At 54.9% G+C, this 12,950-nt stretch overlaps 1 protein-coding gene across 2 annotated transcripts; it reads left to right on the top strand.

The window, feature by feature from the left end:
- The first annotated feature begins 114 nt into the window (after positions 1-114).
- On the top strand, positions 115-9,044 carry PLEKHO1 (pleckstrin homology domain containing O1). 2 transcript variants are annotated; one of them, XM_072769347.1, is made up of 6 exons: positions 115-352; positions 837-983; positions 5,666-5,806; positions 6,504-6,608; positions 6,994-7,095; positions 8,233-9,044. In XM_072769347.1, exons 1-6 carry the CDS (start codon positions 326-328, stop codon positions 8,935-8,937), a joined length of 1,227 nt encoding a protein of 408 aa, XP_072625448.1. In that variant the 5' UTR covers positions 115-325; the 3' UTR covers positions 8,938-9,044. The 2 variants fall into 2 exon arrangements, with proteins under 2 accessions (XP_072625448.1, XP_072625449.1); XM_072769348.1 differs by lacking the exon at positions 115-352 and having other exon boundaries at positions 845-983; positions 5,570-5,806.
- Positions 9,045-12,950: the final 3,906 nt, after the last annotated feature.

Below are 12,950 nucleotides of genomic sequence, written 5' to 3'. Positions count from 1 at the left end.
TTCTGAACTCGCAACGTCAGCGGGCCGCGGATGGAGGCGCGGGGCGCGGGCCGGGAGGCGGCGGCGGGGGCGCGCGGGGGCCCGGGCCGCGTGGGCGCCGGCATGGAGGGCGCCGGGGGGCGGGGGGCGGGCGTGCGTGCGAGTGCGAGTGCGAGTGCGAGTGCGAGTGCGAGTGCGAGTGCGAGGGAGGCCGGCCTCTAGTGTAACCGGAGCTACAAAGAAGGGGAGAGTCCGGGCGAGGGAGGGCGGAGCGGCGGCGGCGGCGGCGGCGGCGGGGGCAGCTCCGCGGGCCGGGCCCCTTCCCCGCGCCGCGCCTCCGGGAACGATGAAGAAGAACCATCCCGCCAAGAGGGTGAGTGTGCCCGCCGCGCCCCGGACCCCGGGCGGCCCCTCGAGCTGCTGTGCGCCGCCTCGGGCCGGGGGCTCGCACTTGGCTGACTTTGCTGCTCCCCCCGGCCCCGGCCCGGCCCGGCCCGGCCCGGCCCGGCCCGGCCCCGGCGGGAGACAATGAGGAATCCAGCGAGCTGCCTCGGATGCCGGCGCCGCGGGACCGGGGCTGCGGGCGGGGCGGGGCGGGGGCGGGCGGGCGAGGCCCCCGCGCCCGGGCCGCGGCCGGGACCCGTCGGTCGCGAGGAGGGCGAGGCCGGCGGGGCAGGGGGCCCGGAGTGGCAACCTTCGGGGGCGCGGGCAGCGGACGCCGGGGCGCCGGCAGCGCAGCTCGGGGGGACGGTCGCGGGGACCGCGGGGACCGGGCCGCCGAGGGGGGTCGTGAGGGCCGGCACGACCCGGGCGGATCGCGGCAGCCGCTGACCGGCCTGTGCTGTCGCCCGGGGCAGGGGCTTCAGGATGGCAGCCACCCGTGCGCACCGCCGGAGAAGGTCGGCTGGGTCCGGAAATTCTGCGGGAAGGGGATTTTCAGGGAGATTTGGAAAAACCGTTATGTGGTGCTGAAGGGGGACCAGCTGTACATCTCGGAGAAGGAGGTAGGTGCCCTCCGCCTCCCGCCCCTGGCTCCTCCTGTTCCCGTGCTGTCCCTCCACAGGGGACCTGCCTGCCTCCGCGTCCCCCTGCCCTCGCCCCTCCCCCACTTTGTGCAGAAGCAAGTTCAGCAGTTCAGCTGGTCTCTACCCCTGTCGCATCTGCAGAGAAAGGTCACCCTTTATCCAGAAAACCCGAGTCAGAATTCCAAGTTGAGTGTCCATCTTATTTAATGATTTTTCTCGGCCAACACCTTTCTGACAAGGATGATAACCCCCCTCCCAGGATGTCCCAAAAGTTCTAAGTCCCCTGCTGCCCCCTACTCTATCCTGGCAAGCTAGCTGGAGGTAGGATTTTTTTTTTCTTTGCCAGAGCTGCTGAAAAACTCTATGGGGTTTCTTCTCCACCTCTTCCCGCTCCCCTACCCCAAGCCAGCTAACCTCTTTCCTGTCTCTTAGCCGGGGGCAGGCGCAGGCCATATTGCAAGTACAGCTGCCCCAATCACAGAAAACACATACACAGCCCTGGGTCAGTCTCCTATGGCCTCGGGCAGAGTGTCTGTGAGTGGCAGTTATTTCTGTTGAAGCCAATGATCCTAACCAGTCTGCTTCCCACTCCGTTAAAAGGAGGAGGAGGAGAAGCAAGGAACTCATTCACCACCCTCTTCATAACTTCTCCCATTTGTATCAGAAAGGAGACAAATGGAGTCACCAACCCCTTATCTGTCTCTGGGTAATTAAAATGAAAACCACAGTCTACATTCAGAACCTGAGCCCGGATCGTTGAATCCACACTCTTCTCCCTTTTCTCTCTTATTTCTGGAGATCGGTTAACACTTGAGACACTGACATTGGCCTCCATGAGGTGAAAGACATTCAGTCCCTCCTTCTGAGATGCTGTCAACACTAGCTTGGAGACTGTCCTGTGCTCCCCGGGTGGCACGGCCCCTCCTGCCCCGTGTTCCCTCACCCCAGAGCTAACTGGGAAGTCCACCCTGAGCTCTAACCTCTTCTGCTTTCTGCAGTAGACTATATTGAGGTAAATAAATCCTTTTATGGTATTGAAACAGACACAGACACAGCCCTAGAGAAAGTAATCGTCTCAACAGAACATGTAGCTAGGCAAGTAGGGAAGAACTAAGCCATGCCAGGGCCAGAGCAATCCCTCTTCGGGGTGTTTCGACCTGACTGTTGACGCCAGGCGGGAACTTGGTGATGGTAGGTGGTGAGAGAAGCCTTTGATAGGATTCATTTTTAAGGGCTACCTCTACCCAACCCCAAATCCCGTAGAAGGTTTTCCAATTTTCTGGCTTTCCAATTTAATAATAATAATAATAATAATAATAACAACAACAAGCAAGTGTCAAAGTGTATCTCCTGTCTTCCCCGAACTTCATAATGGCAGCAAACTCTGGTGAGCAATTGGAGAGAACTTCCCATATGTCAACAGTGAAAGGGTAGAAGGAACAAGAGATCTTTTCTCATTTGTATTTGTCCAGAGAACAGAGTCTGGAGCAAAAGTGTGCTTGCTCCTTGTTTGTGGAGGAAAGGGTACAGAGACTGGGGGAAGGATGAATGACCTCAGCCTCCGAGGCCTGGTGTCCTATGAGTCAGGAGCATCTGACCAGTCATGGGGCCCGCTGCCCCTTGCCGAGAGGGGTGCAGGAGCAGTGGGCACAAGCCTACCCTTACTCCTCTTCTTTGGAGCCCGTCCCCCTGCTCAGGCAGCCCTGGACTAAGGATGAAGCTACTGGAGGACTCTATGCTCTATTCTCTTCGCTTCCCACAAGCTCTAGAGCTAACAGATTCAAGATTTTTTTTAATTTAATTTAATTTTTTTTAAGTTTTTATTTATTTATTCATGAGAGATGCAGGCAAAGGGAGAAGCAGGCTCCCCACAGGGAGCCCAATGCAGGACTCGATCCCAGGACCCAGGGATCACACCCTGAGCTGAAGGCAAATGCTCAACCACTGAGCCGCCCAGGCGTCCCTCAGGATATTTTTTTAATGCAAAGTATGATGTTTGTAATTTATGTAGTAATGCAAGAACATCCCTAACCCATGGGACGCCTGGATGGCTCAGCAGTTGAGCATCTGCCTTTGGCTCAGGGTGTGATCCTGGGGTCCCAGGATCGAGTCCTACATTAGGCTCCCTATGGGGAGCCTGCTTCTCCCTCTGCCTGTGTCTCTGCCTCTCTCTGTGTGTCTCTTATGAATAAACAAATAAAATCTTTAAAAAAAAGAATATTCGTAACCCTCTCCCCTCGAATTTTCTTTCTTTGTTGCTTTTCCATATAAAGCCAGGCTCTCCCACCCATCAAAGAAATCCTCCTGTATTTTTTGTTATTAATCATTTTCCTCATTCTCAAAGGGTACCTTATGATCATGAGGTTGATGTGTTGGAACAGAAACTTGATCTTCTGGAGATCTCCTGGTAGAGGAAATTGGGCATCTTTCTTGGCAAGGGAAAAGCCCTGTCTGTGGGCCAGCAGAAGGGTGGGGTTACCTTTGGAAAATGGGTAGTTATAAATGAGGCTTTGGGAATTTGGTGGAGGAAAAACCATACAGTGGAGAGCAAAGGTCTCAGAGTTGTGTACCTTCCGTGGGAATTGGAATCTACCGGTCCTGCTGCCTGTCTTGCCCCTGCCCTATCAAGGCCTAACCTCTGTCCCTGCGTCCTCCTTCCTTGTCACCCGTGTCCAGGGCAGAATGCCCCCTCCCTTCACTTGCCTTCCTGTAAGGAAAACAACGAGGACCTCTCCTCCCCTGGCCCCGCACACACACCCAGCACTTTCCTCTCTAAGAGTTCTGGCATCTGCTGATAGTCTCAAGCCTGAGGAAGGAGGACGGGAGGATGCAGCACATCATCCTCCCTCCCTGCCCCCATGCTTCTGGGAATTGTCCTCAGATACCCCTTGCTGACATCTTCTCTGCTTCCATCCCCAGTCCTGCTGGGCCCAGAGCCGGGGAGCCCCGGAAGGGGGAGGGCCCTGGAGGAGGCCAGTCGTGCCAGAGCAGATGGGCAGATGGGCAGATGGATGGGCAGCCATCGACCCACACGAGGCTGTGTGATCAGCCTTCCTCCTCTGTGTCCGCCTCTGGGCCCAGCAGCCCGTCCGAAGAACAGAGAGACGCCAGACCAGAGATGGCTGGGGGTGGAAGAGAAAAGCGCTCCTCTACTTCAGGGCTGGGGAGAGCCAGGAGAATAGATGAAGCCACCTGGGCACCCAGTTCCCGCTGTGGCGCATGGGAAGTAATTCCAGTCGGGGAGGGTGGGTGACTTCCAAGTAGACACGAGACTACTTTTATTTGCTTGTTTAGCTTTAACAAGACAGGCACTGGTGCTTTTCATCACTCGTCCCAGGAAAGCACAAGCAGCGCGTTCCCAGGGTCCTTGGAGGCGGCAGAGGGCCAGAGGGCTTGCGGATGTCAGGCTGCTGGTGTCTGAGGCCCTCTCTTCCTGTGAGCCAGCACAGTCCGGGAGTCACAGCCTCCCAGCACCCCCAGTCCCAGTCCGGGGATGGCGGGGGGTCACCTTAGTGGGGAGGACAAACAACTGAGAGATTTCAAACAGACCTCGGCAGAAGTCTTACTGGAATTTGCTTTGCGGTGCTCAGCACAGGCTGGGGGGCGTCAGGGGATGTAGACAGAATCAGGGTCTCCGGTGAGACACTGAGCAAGAGGGTGAGGGCCCGAGTGCCGGCTGAAGCTGGGAAGGGCAGCACCGGGTGCAGGGGAGGCGCCAGGGCAGGGGAGGGCCACGTGTAGACAGAACTTCCAGCAGGAAGGGGCTTAGGCTCTCACTGGAACCGTGCAAGGAAGTAGCAGGGCGCAGATCTGATCCTCCGTCCTCCAGGGACAGAATAAGTGCATCTTTGTCAAGGGAGAGGTGGATGGATGCCCTCAGTGGCCTTCGAGGCCTGCAGGGGCGAGGCTGGGTTGTCCCGGTTCCTGGGAGGGAGGAAGGAGAGTAAGAAGTACAGGCATGTTTCTCGGCCTTGTCTGAACAAATTCAACACACGGATCCAGGGAACTGCTGTTTTCGTGATGCTGAAGTTCCTGAAATGAAGGAGGTAGATGACTCTTTTTGATAGTATATATTTGAGGAGGGAGTCAGGTCAGGTAAGAAAGCCCAGCTGGCCCAGCCAGGGGAGTAGGCAACGCTTCATCTTGGGGTTCTAAGTTCGAGCCCCACATTGGGTGTAGAGATTACTTTAAAAAATAATAAATAAATAACCAACACGTTTAATAAGATGGGGGAGACCTTTGCCTCAAGACATCCCCCAATACTGACGGTGCTTTTATTTCCTCCCTTGGGAGATCAACAGCAGTCCAGGGATGATGATAGGATTAACCTGTTAGCCATGTAAGCCTTGTCTTTTGAAGGACATAATGGGGGTCATAAGGAAGAGAGACATCCTGGGGCTCTGGAAACAGTAGCTTAGCTGGAGAGCCTGTGGATAGGGTTTACATGGAAGCCCACCTGAGGAATCCCGGGTTTGAGGGCTGCCCCAGGGCTGTGTCCCTGTCCGGCCTGTGTGGGCCTTGGGTGAGACAGCTCTCCTATCCTGTTCTCCCTCCCCTCTTCTTAGGCTTATCCTGCTTCCCAAGACCGGTCCAAATCAACAGTCTGAGGGAAGGCATGAAGTAATTTTATCCTCAGCACCTCACGTCTAACCCTCCCTTAGGTAAAAGATGAGAAAAATATTCAAGAGGTGTTTGACCTGAGTGACTATGAGAAGTGTGAAGAGCTCCGGAAATCCAAAAGCAGGAGCAAGAAAAATCATAGCAAGTTTACTCTTGCCCACTCCAAACAGCCCGGCAACACGGTAGGTTTGTCCTGCCTCCTTGGCCACTAGAACATTGCCGCTTGCATGGGGGAGGGGGGGTGCTGGGGGTGAAGAACACCCTCCCCCTGTGGGTTCCATCCCCCATTCCTGGCTCAGATGGCCTTGCTCTTCTACCAGCTTTTGTTATTTAACCTGAGAATATTGTGGCCATTTCCTTCCCTGCAGGCAAAGCAGCTTTTAAACTGTCCAGTCACAAAGATCGTCTCTCTCGCTCGCTCTCTCACATACACGCACATATACATCACACATCTCTTGGAAGAAAATCACTTTTCCCTGTACCTGATAGATGGTTGAAGTTCTGAACCCAGTTTCTCTTGTCTGAGAGAATTCAGGGGAGATCCTGTTACATTCTGTTTACTCAAACATTAAAGATCTTTATTTTAGTCTCTGTCCTTTATCATTTATCAAACCTCCTTATAATTATCTCCAGTGACAGATGTATGTATATCCATTAACCTTCTTAGCTCGTCCTTGGTCATTTCTAAAGGAACCTCTAAGCTGTGGCATCTTCTAGGAATAGGGGCCAGTTTTCTTAGTTCTGTGGGTGACTCTGGAAGCAGAAACTCTCCTACGAGCTGAGTCTAAGAGAATGAGATGATAATTCCTTATTTCTTTACTGTCCTAGTGAGGCACCCACCCTAAAACCCTGGCTGAACCAAGAATCTTCCCCTCACAGGCTCCCAACCTGATCTTCCTAGCAGTGAGTCCAGAAGAGAAGGAATCATGGATCAATGCCCTCAACTCCGCTATCACCCGAGCCAAGAACCGCATCTTGGATGAGGTCAGGGGGGCTCATTTGGGGAGGAGGAACAGCAGGGCAGAGGCAGTAACCATGACTCACTAAAGGGACAGATTATGGGTGGACCACACTTAACCTGCTACCCCCACGAGCTACACTTCTTTAGCTCCCTTTGCAAACCCCATTCTCCCACCTTTTATGTCTTTCTGCCAACTCTTTCTGTGCTTTGGATGCATGGGGCCAGCCTTGGAACCCCCCCCACACACACACACACCCCACCGCCCCTCACAGGCGCCATAAAGGCTTTGTCTTTGAATTTTCTCAGAAGCAGTTAATGGGTGGGTTTATTTCCCAGTCGAGGACTCAGGGGCTGCTTCACATGGGTCTGTGAAGAACACCCATGACTCATCACAGTGCATCTCTTCAGGTCACCGTGGAGGAGGATAGCTATCTCGCCCACCCCACTCGAGACAGGGCAAAAATCCAACACTCCCGCCGCCCCCCAACTCGAGGACACCTGATGGCCGTGGTATGTAAGATTGTAAGGGTGTAAAACTTCTTGAAGGGCCAACTCCACATTAGTCTGTCTCAGACAAGACTATCTGAGACGGCCCACCAGAGGCATTTGCCATACCAAGGCCAAAGGCTAGGGAAGCCCCTTCACCCCGTCCCCCAGCCCAATTCCTCCAAGCAGAAATATTTAGTTAGTACCTACTATGAGTTCAAAAGTCCTTGCCCTCTATCAGTTTATCATCCCCTGTGGGAAATGAGATCTACCCACAAGGAAAGTGAAAAATAGCAGCAGTGATTGCTGTGCTGCGGGGCCTGTTACTGTGCAGTGGCCGGCTGTCCTGAGGGGGAACAGCATGAGGCTCTGCACCATGCAGCCCTGTGACACACCAAGTGCTGGTCCCTTTCACTGTCCAAGCGCTCAGTCTCTAGGGAGGCAGGCAGATGGGTAGAGTGGAAAGAATATAGGCTTTGGAAACAGAACCAGGTTGGAACCCAGCTTTGCAATCTCTTCTCCCTGTGATTCCCTGAGGCTCTATGTCTTCAGCAGTAGAGTAGAGCAGTCACCATGCCCACCTTGAAGGGCTGCTGGGAGGAATGAACGACTCAAGCCACATATGTACAAGGATGCATGAGGGGCTGAATAATACCCGTATTATTTTTTTTATTACGATATTCTGGAAGTAGAACAAGTTTTCCTGTAAGGCAAGGGGTTGTGGCTCTTTAGAGCAGAGGCGGTTGAGGTGTGTGGCTGGGAGGGCACCGATTACTGTGCGCCGTGGAGCATCCTGTGTGTGCCAGACCCCAAAAGATGCTCAGAAGAAGCATGAGATGGAGAAGAAAGGCACTCTTGGGGAGGTCTGTAGGAAAGTGGAGAACATGGGAAACAAGCAAAAGTTACTTTAAGACACAGAAGAATAAGAGAAAAGTTCAAATCACTATCAAAGGAATAAGAAATCATAAAAACAAGTCAGAAAGTTGTTAGGATGGAGCACTTCTCATTTAGGGGAAGCGCGTTGAGGGGGAAATGGCCAGTCTGCACACACGCGCGTGCGTGTGTGTGTGCGTGTGTCTCTCTCTTTCTCTCTGGCAGTCACTCCCAACAGGCCCCCTATGGCAGTCCACTCCCTTCATTCCCATCCTCTCCCCCCTCTAGGCCTCCACCTCTACCTCGGATGGGATGCTGACCTTGGACTTGATCCAGGAGGAGGAGCCTTCCCCCGAGGAGCGCACCTCCTGCGCCGACAGCTTCAGGGTGGACCTGGACAAGTCAGCGGCCCAGCTAGCCGGCAGCCGGCGGAGAGCAGACTCGGACCACGTCCAGCCCTCCTCAGAGCGGGCCGGCGGCCTTCCCCGGTCTTGGGAGAAGCCGGACAAAGGGGCCACCTATACCCCTCAGGCACCCAAGAAGCTGACCCCTACAGAGAAAGGCCGCTGTGCCTCCCTGGAGGAGATCCTGTCCCGGCGGGACGCTGTCCCCCCCTGCACCAACCCGCTGCGGCCCGAGGACCCCCCCACCCTCCTTCCGCCCCACCCGGCCCAGCTGTCCCGGATCCAGGACCTGGTAGCCAGGAAACTGGAAAAGACTCAGGAGCTGCTGGCAGAGGTTCAGGGCCTGGGAGACGGGAAGCGGAAGGCCAAGGACCCCCCTTGGTCTCCTCCTGATTCCGAGTCGGAACAGCTGCTGCTAGAGACAGAGCGGCTGCTGGGAGAGGCGTCGTCGAACTGGAGCCAGGCGAAGAGGGTGCTGCAGGAGGTCCGGGAGCTGAGGGACCTGTACAGACAGATGGACCTGCACAGCCCCGACTCCCACCTCAGACCAGCTGCTCAGCACAGTCAGTACCGCAAGAGCCTCATGTGAGGGAAGGGGCTGGCATCTGGAACTCGGGGGGCTCGGACTCTTACCTCCAAGTGTTGCAGGATAAAGCTTTTTTATTTACCTCAGTCAAAAAAAGGAAAAAAACACAACTCGTTGCTCTTCCTGCTCCCCAATCCTCCTCCCATCCTCCTTTCCTGCCCTCCTCGCCTCCCTTCTCCGGGTCTGTCTCTCTGATGCCTAAATTGCCTCAGATTTGGGGAGGTGACCCCTATAGTGGTGGTAAGAAGCTTTCATCTAGATGAAGTGAGAGGGGAATAAAAGCATAGTCTAGCCATTTAGACATGCCAGGGAATGTCCTGCTGTTCTCCAGGACCCAAGGACGTGGATAAGCTAAGTTTGGGGGGAAGGCTTTTGCTCTGAGGTCCCAGTCCAGGTTTTCAGTCTGAGGGTGCAATTTCAGCTGCCCAGCTCTAGTCCTAGGGATATAGAAGCCATTGCCACTTGCCTGTGTACACAGAAGTGACATCCATCCCGGCCCAGAGTGGGATTTGTGGGATCCCACAAGGTGCACCAGCTTCTTGCTCATCCTCTGAATGACATCGAGCGGCCTGGATTTCTTGCCGCGTTTCATCCCTCGTTTCCCACATCTCTCCCAACCCTGACTCAGAGATCCGGTGCTGGACAGTTGGGGTTGGCCTGGTCCCTAGGTGAGGGGGGCCCGGTGCAGGGGAACTTAGGGCATACTTACTAAGAACAAAACTAATTTGCAATGCAAGCTGGGCAAGATTGGGGGGAAACCAAACATGTGCCCAGGTTCCTCTTTTGGCCAAGCTAGGGTTTCCTGTAGCCTCTCCCTCTCCTTCCTCAGACCTCTCCCAATACTCATCAAGCCCCAACTTAAGCAAAACATCTTTATGCTCGTACCACCACCCTCCTGGCCAGGCTCCCTTGCATTCTTGTCATGGCAGATCTCACACTATTTTGTTGGCTTCTTCCCTCTGAACTTCCTGAGAACAGGTTAGCAACAGTGACATGGTCCAGAGAAAAGTTGTGAAGCCAAGAGCGGAGTAGGTTTTGACAAGGAGACAGAGAGTCTTATGGATCAACTAATGGGGTTAGAAACCACTTGGAAGTATATGCACCTCTTCCCACCCCTTGGCCCCTTCCCTAGCTCTCCACTTGCCTCCAACAGCCAAGCCCTGGCACTTCTCTTGGGGTGAGAGGGGAGATGGGGGAGACCATGGGGACAGACTGTGTGGGCACTGGCAGTGAGGCTGCCCTCATGGGACATTCAGGAAGATTCAGTAGGAGGGAGAGAAGGGAAATCCTCTGGGTGAAGCGCCGACCCTTCACCTCCCATTCTTCTGCTCTGCTGTTACTTCCACATCCCAAGTAAGCGAGATGGGCGATGTCTCCACGTTAAACGGGCTGCATGGAAAGGAGGTGCTGTGTTTTCTGTAGCCCTGCATGCGGCCCTGAGGATTGTCCCTAGAGCTAGCCCGTAGTTCTCTAAACAACTCTCCTCCCTGAGGAATACGTACCCCAGTACCCCACCCGAGAGGGAGAGGCCGCCTGAGTGTCCTTCCAGGGTTTCCTGGGGTAGCAGGTGAAGAAATCTGGGTCTGCAGACTTCTCCTCTCCTGCGCTCAGCATGGTCAGCACACCCACCCATTGCCAAATCATGAAAATCCAGGTTAAAATAGTTACTTTCTTTGTAGAAGTCCCCATCTTTGTATGTATTTTATTTTACCAGCATTTTCCCTCTTTTTATTCCTTTGTGCTCCACATGATAAAAGACAAAAGTGAAAAGGACACATATCCCAACGTGCCAAGTATCTGTGGCTGCCAGGGGAGCTAGAGGACAGAGGGAGGCCCTGGAAGGAGAGGTGGGTGAGGGGAGCAGAAAAGAAAGATCAGGCCCCTGGGAGATGGAGGGCCAGGCACCGGGCTCCTGCGGCCTCCTGGGCATCAGAAGCAGACCACAGGGCAGTAAAATGAGCCCCGCTTTGGAACCAGACAGATGCGGGTTCAGATTTACTTACCAGGCCCTGGGCGAGGCCCCAGCTTTCTGCGCGTTGGTTTTCTCATCTGCAAAATGGAGAGTTCTCGTTGGGCAGACGACAGACAGAGATGCCTGAAGGCCAGGAGATCAGGAAAGGGCTGCTGGCACTTCCCGGGGCCTGGCCACGTGGCCGCGGCCGCTGTGATCAGCGGCAGGCCGGGGTCCCCACCACCATGCTCCAGCGTGGGAGCCGCGCTGGGCCCACGCCCTTGCTCTGACAGCGGGCACCAGGGATGCGCTGAGGCCGGGACAGAGGAGCAGCACAGGGTCTCCTGTCTCCGGGAGCTGCAGTCTTCTCTCGAGGACACCAGCCAAGGACACCAGCTGCAAGCTTACCCCAAAGGTGGGTGGCCAGCGCGGCTCAGGAAAGGAGGGAGCCCCGCCCCAGGCAGCAGCAGGATGGGAGGCAGGCAGGGACCCACAGCATGGGAGCCCAGCCTCCCCTCTCCCCGATCGCTCCCCTCCTTCCAGCATCCCAGTTTCTCTACCTGCCATATTGCCTCCACTCCTGCCCAGTTGCTGGGTTCTGGGGTAAACAGGTAGCTCGAGTAGGGGGACAGGAGCCAACTTGCTTACTACCCCGTTGCCAGTACACCTGCATCTGTGTGTGTTTTCCTCCTCCCCTGGTCTCTCCCATCAATTGTGCCATCTTTTCTTATACAAATGCGCTGGAGAAGGGATAATCTTTGGGGAGGCCCTAGGATGGGGAGACGAGGAGCTCCAGGACGCGCAGTTGAAAGGGTCAGGAGTGGAGGCAGGTGAAGAACTCAATGCCTGAAATTCCATATTTCAAAAGTGACACTTTTACCCATTTTGCCTGTTCTTCCCCACCCACTCGGTAAGTAGGGGTTTGGGGAACAGGAGGCCAATGTCTGAAGTGTTGACCTGAAGTGCTGACGGCTTCCTAGGCTGCTGTTCCGCACAGCCGGTAGGCGGTTTAGGGTGAGAAGAAAGAGGAGAAGCCCACGAGTTTCTCTGACTCCGGCTCCAGCCTTCCAAAAGCATTGCCATGCTGAGCCTGGAGCTCTGACCCTAGTCCCAGCCCCTCTGTCAACAGTATATTTTACCATATTCTCCCCAGAAACCAGCCCCCCCCATCTCTCCCCCTCTACCCCGCCCAGGCAAGCGGACGCAGCCCTGTAGCACAGCCCTAGAAGCCCAGCTCCAGCCTCCTCCCCTTCTCACCCCCAGCCCCTGCGTGGTTCGTTTCTCTTCCTCCTTTCTTCCAAGCTCCCAGTCTCCCAACCGCAGCAGCCAATCCCCAGCCTGCTCTGGAGCCACACCATATAAGGAGAGGTTGGAAAGAAACCGGAGTAAAAGCGAGAGCAAACACACACACACACACACACTCGCATGCATGCGCACACACCCCAGCACACGCACACACCCAAGAGTTTGAGCACCTCTCTGCACATGACCCTGTCTGTTCGACCATGTGTATGACACCAGTCCCACCGTTCCCTGTCCCAGGCTCACCCCACCCACAGAACCAGGAACCTGTTTGCTCTTCCTCGCCTTTATTCACGCCCCCTGAGACCATCACTCCAACCAGTTGCCTCTGACCCAGATTTTCTGCACTAATTACAAGCCTAACGAGATCTAACAAACACCCAACTTAGAACAGCTGAGACCCTTGAGGTCAATTAGTACAACCCAGCTCAGCTCAGGAAGTGAGAGATGAGCCAGAAACTCTTGTACTTGCCTCACCCCAACCCCAACCCAACCCTGGCCTTGGAAGCAGGCAGGGGGAGAATGCAAAAATTAGCAGAACCAGTTTAAAAATAGGATCTTGGAGAGTTAACAAATGTGTGGAAAACTGCGTTAAGGTTGGAAAGAATACAGCATCTCCTAAGTTATCAGTTGGGTAGGGGCTGGTGCAGTAACAGAAATGAGGGACATAAGGCAGTTTTCCTTTTCTCAAGGACAAAATGGAGAAGAGTAACTCGTGGAAGAGGGGGCAGCACTAGAATCTGGATCTGCACCTCAGTCTCCA

Source organism: Canis lupus, chromosome 12, assembly GCF_048164855.1.
Source record: "Canis lupus baileyi chromosome 12, mCanLup2.hap1, whole genome shotgun sequence".
NCBI classification, from domain to species: Eukaryota; Metazoa; Chordata; class Mammalia; order Carnivora; family Canidae; genus Canis; species Canis lupus.
This window is presented reverse-complemented; position numbering and strand designations above follow the sequence as displayed.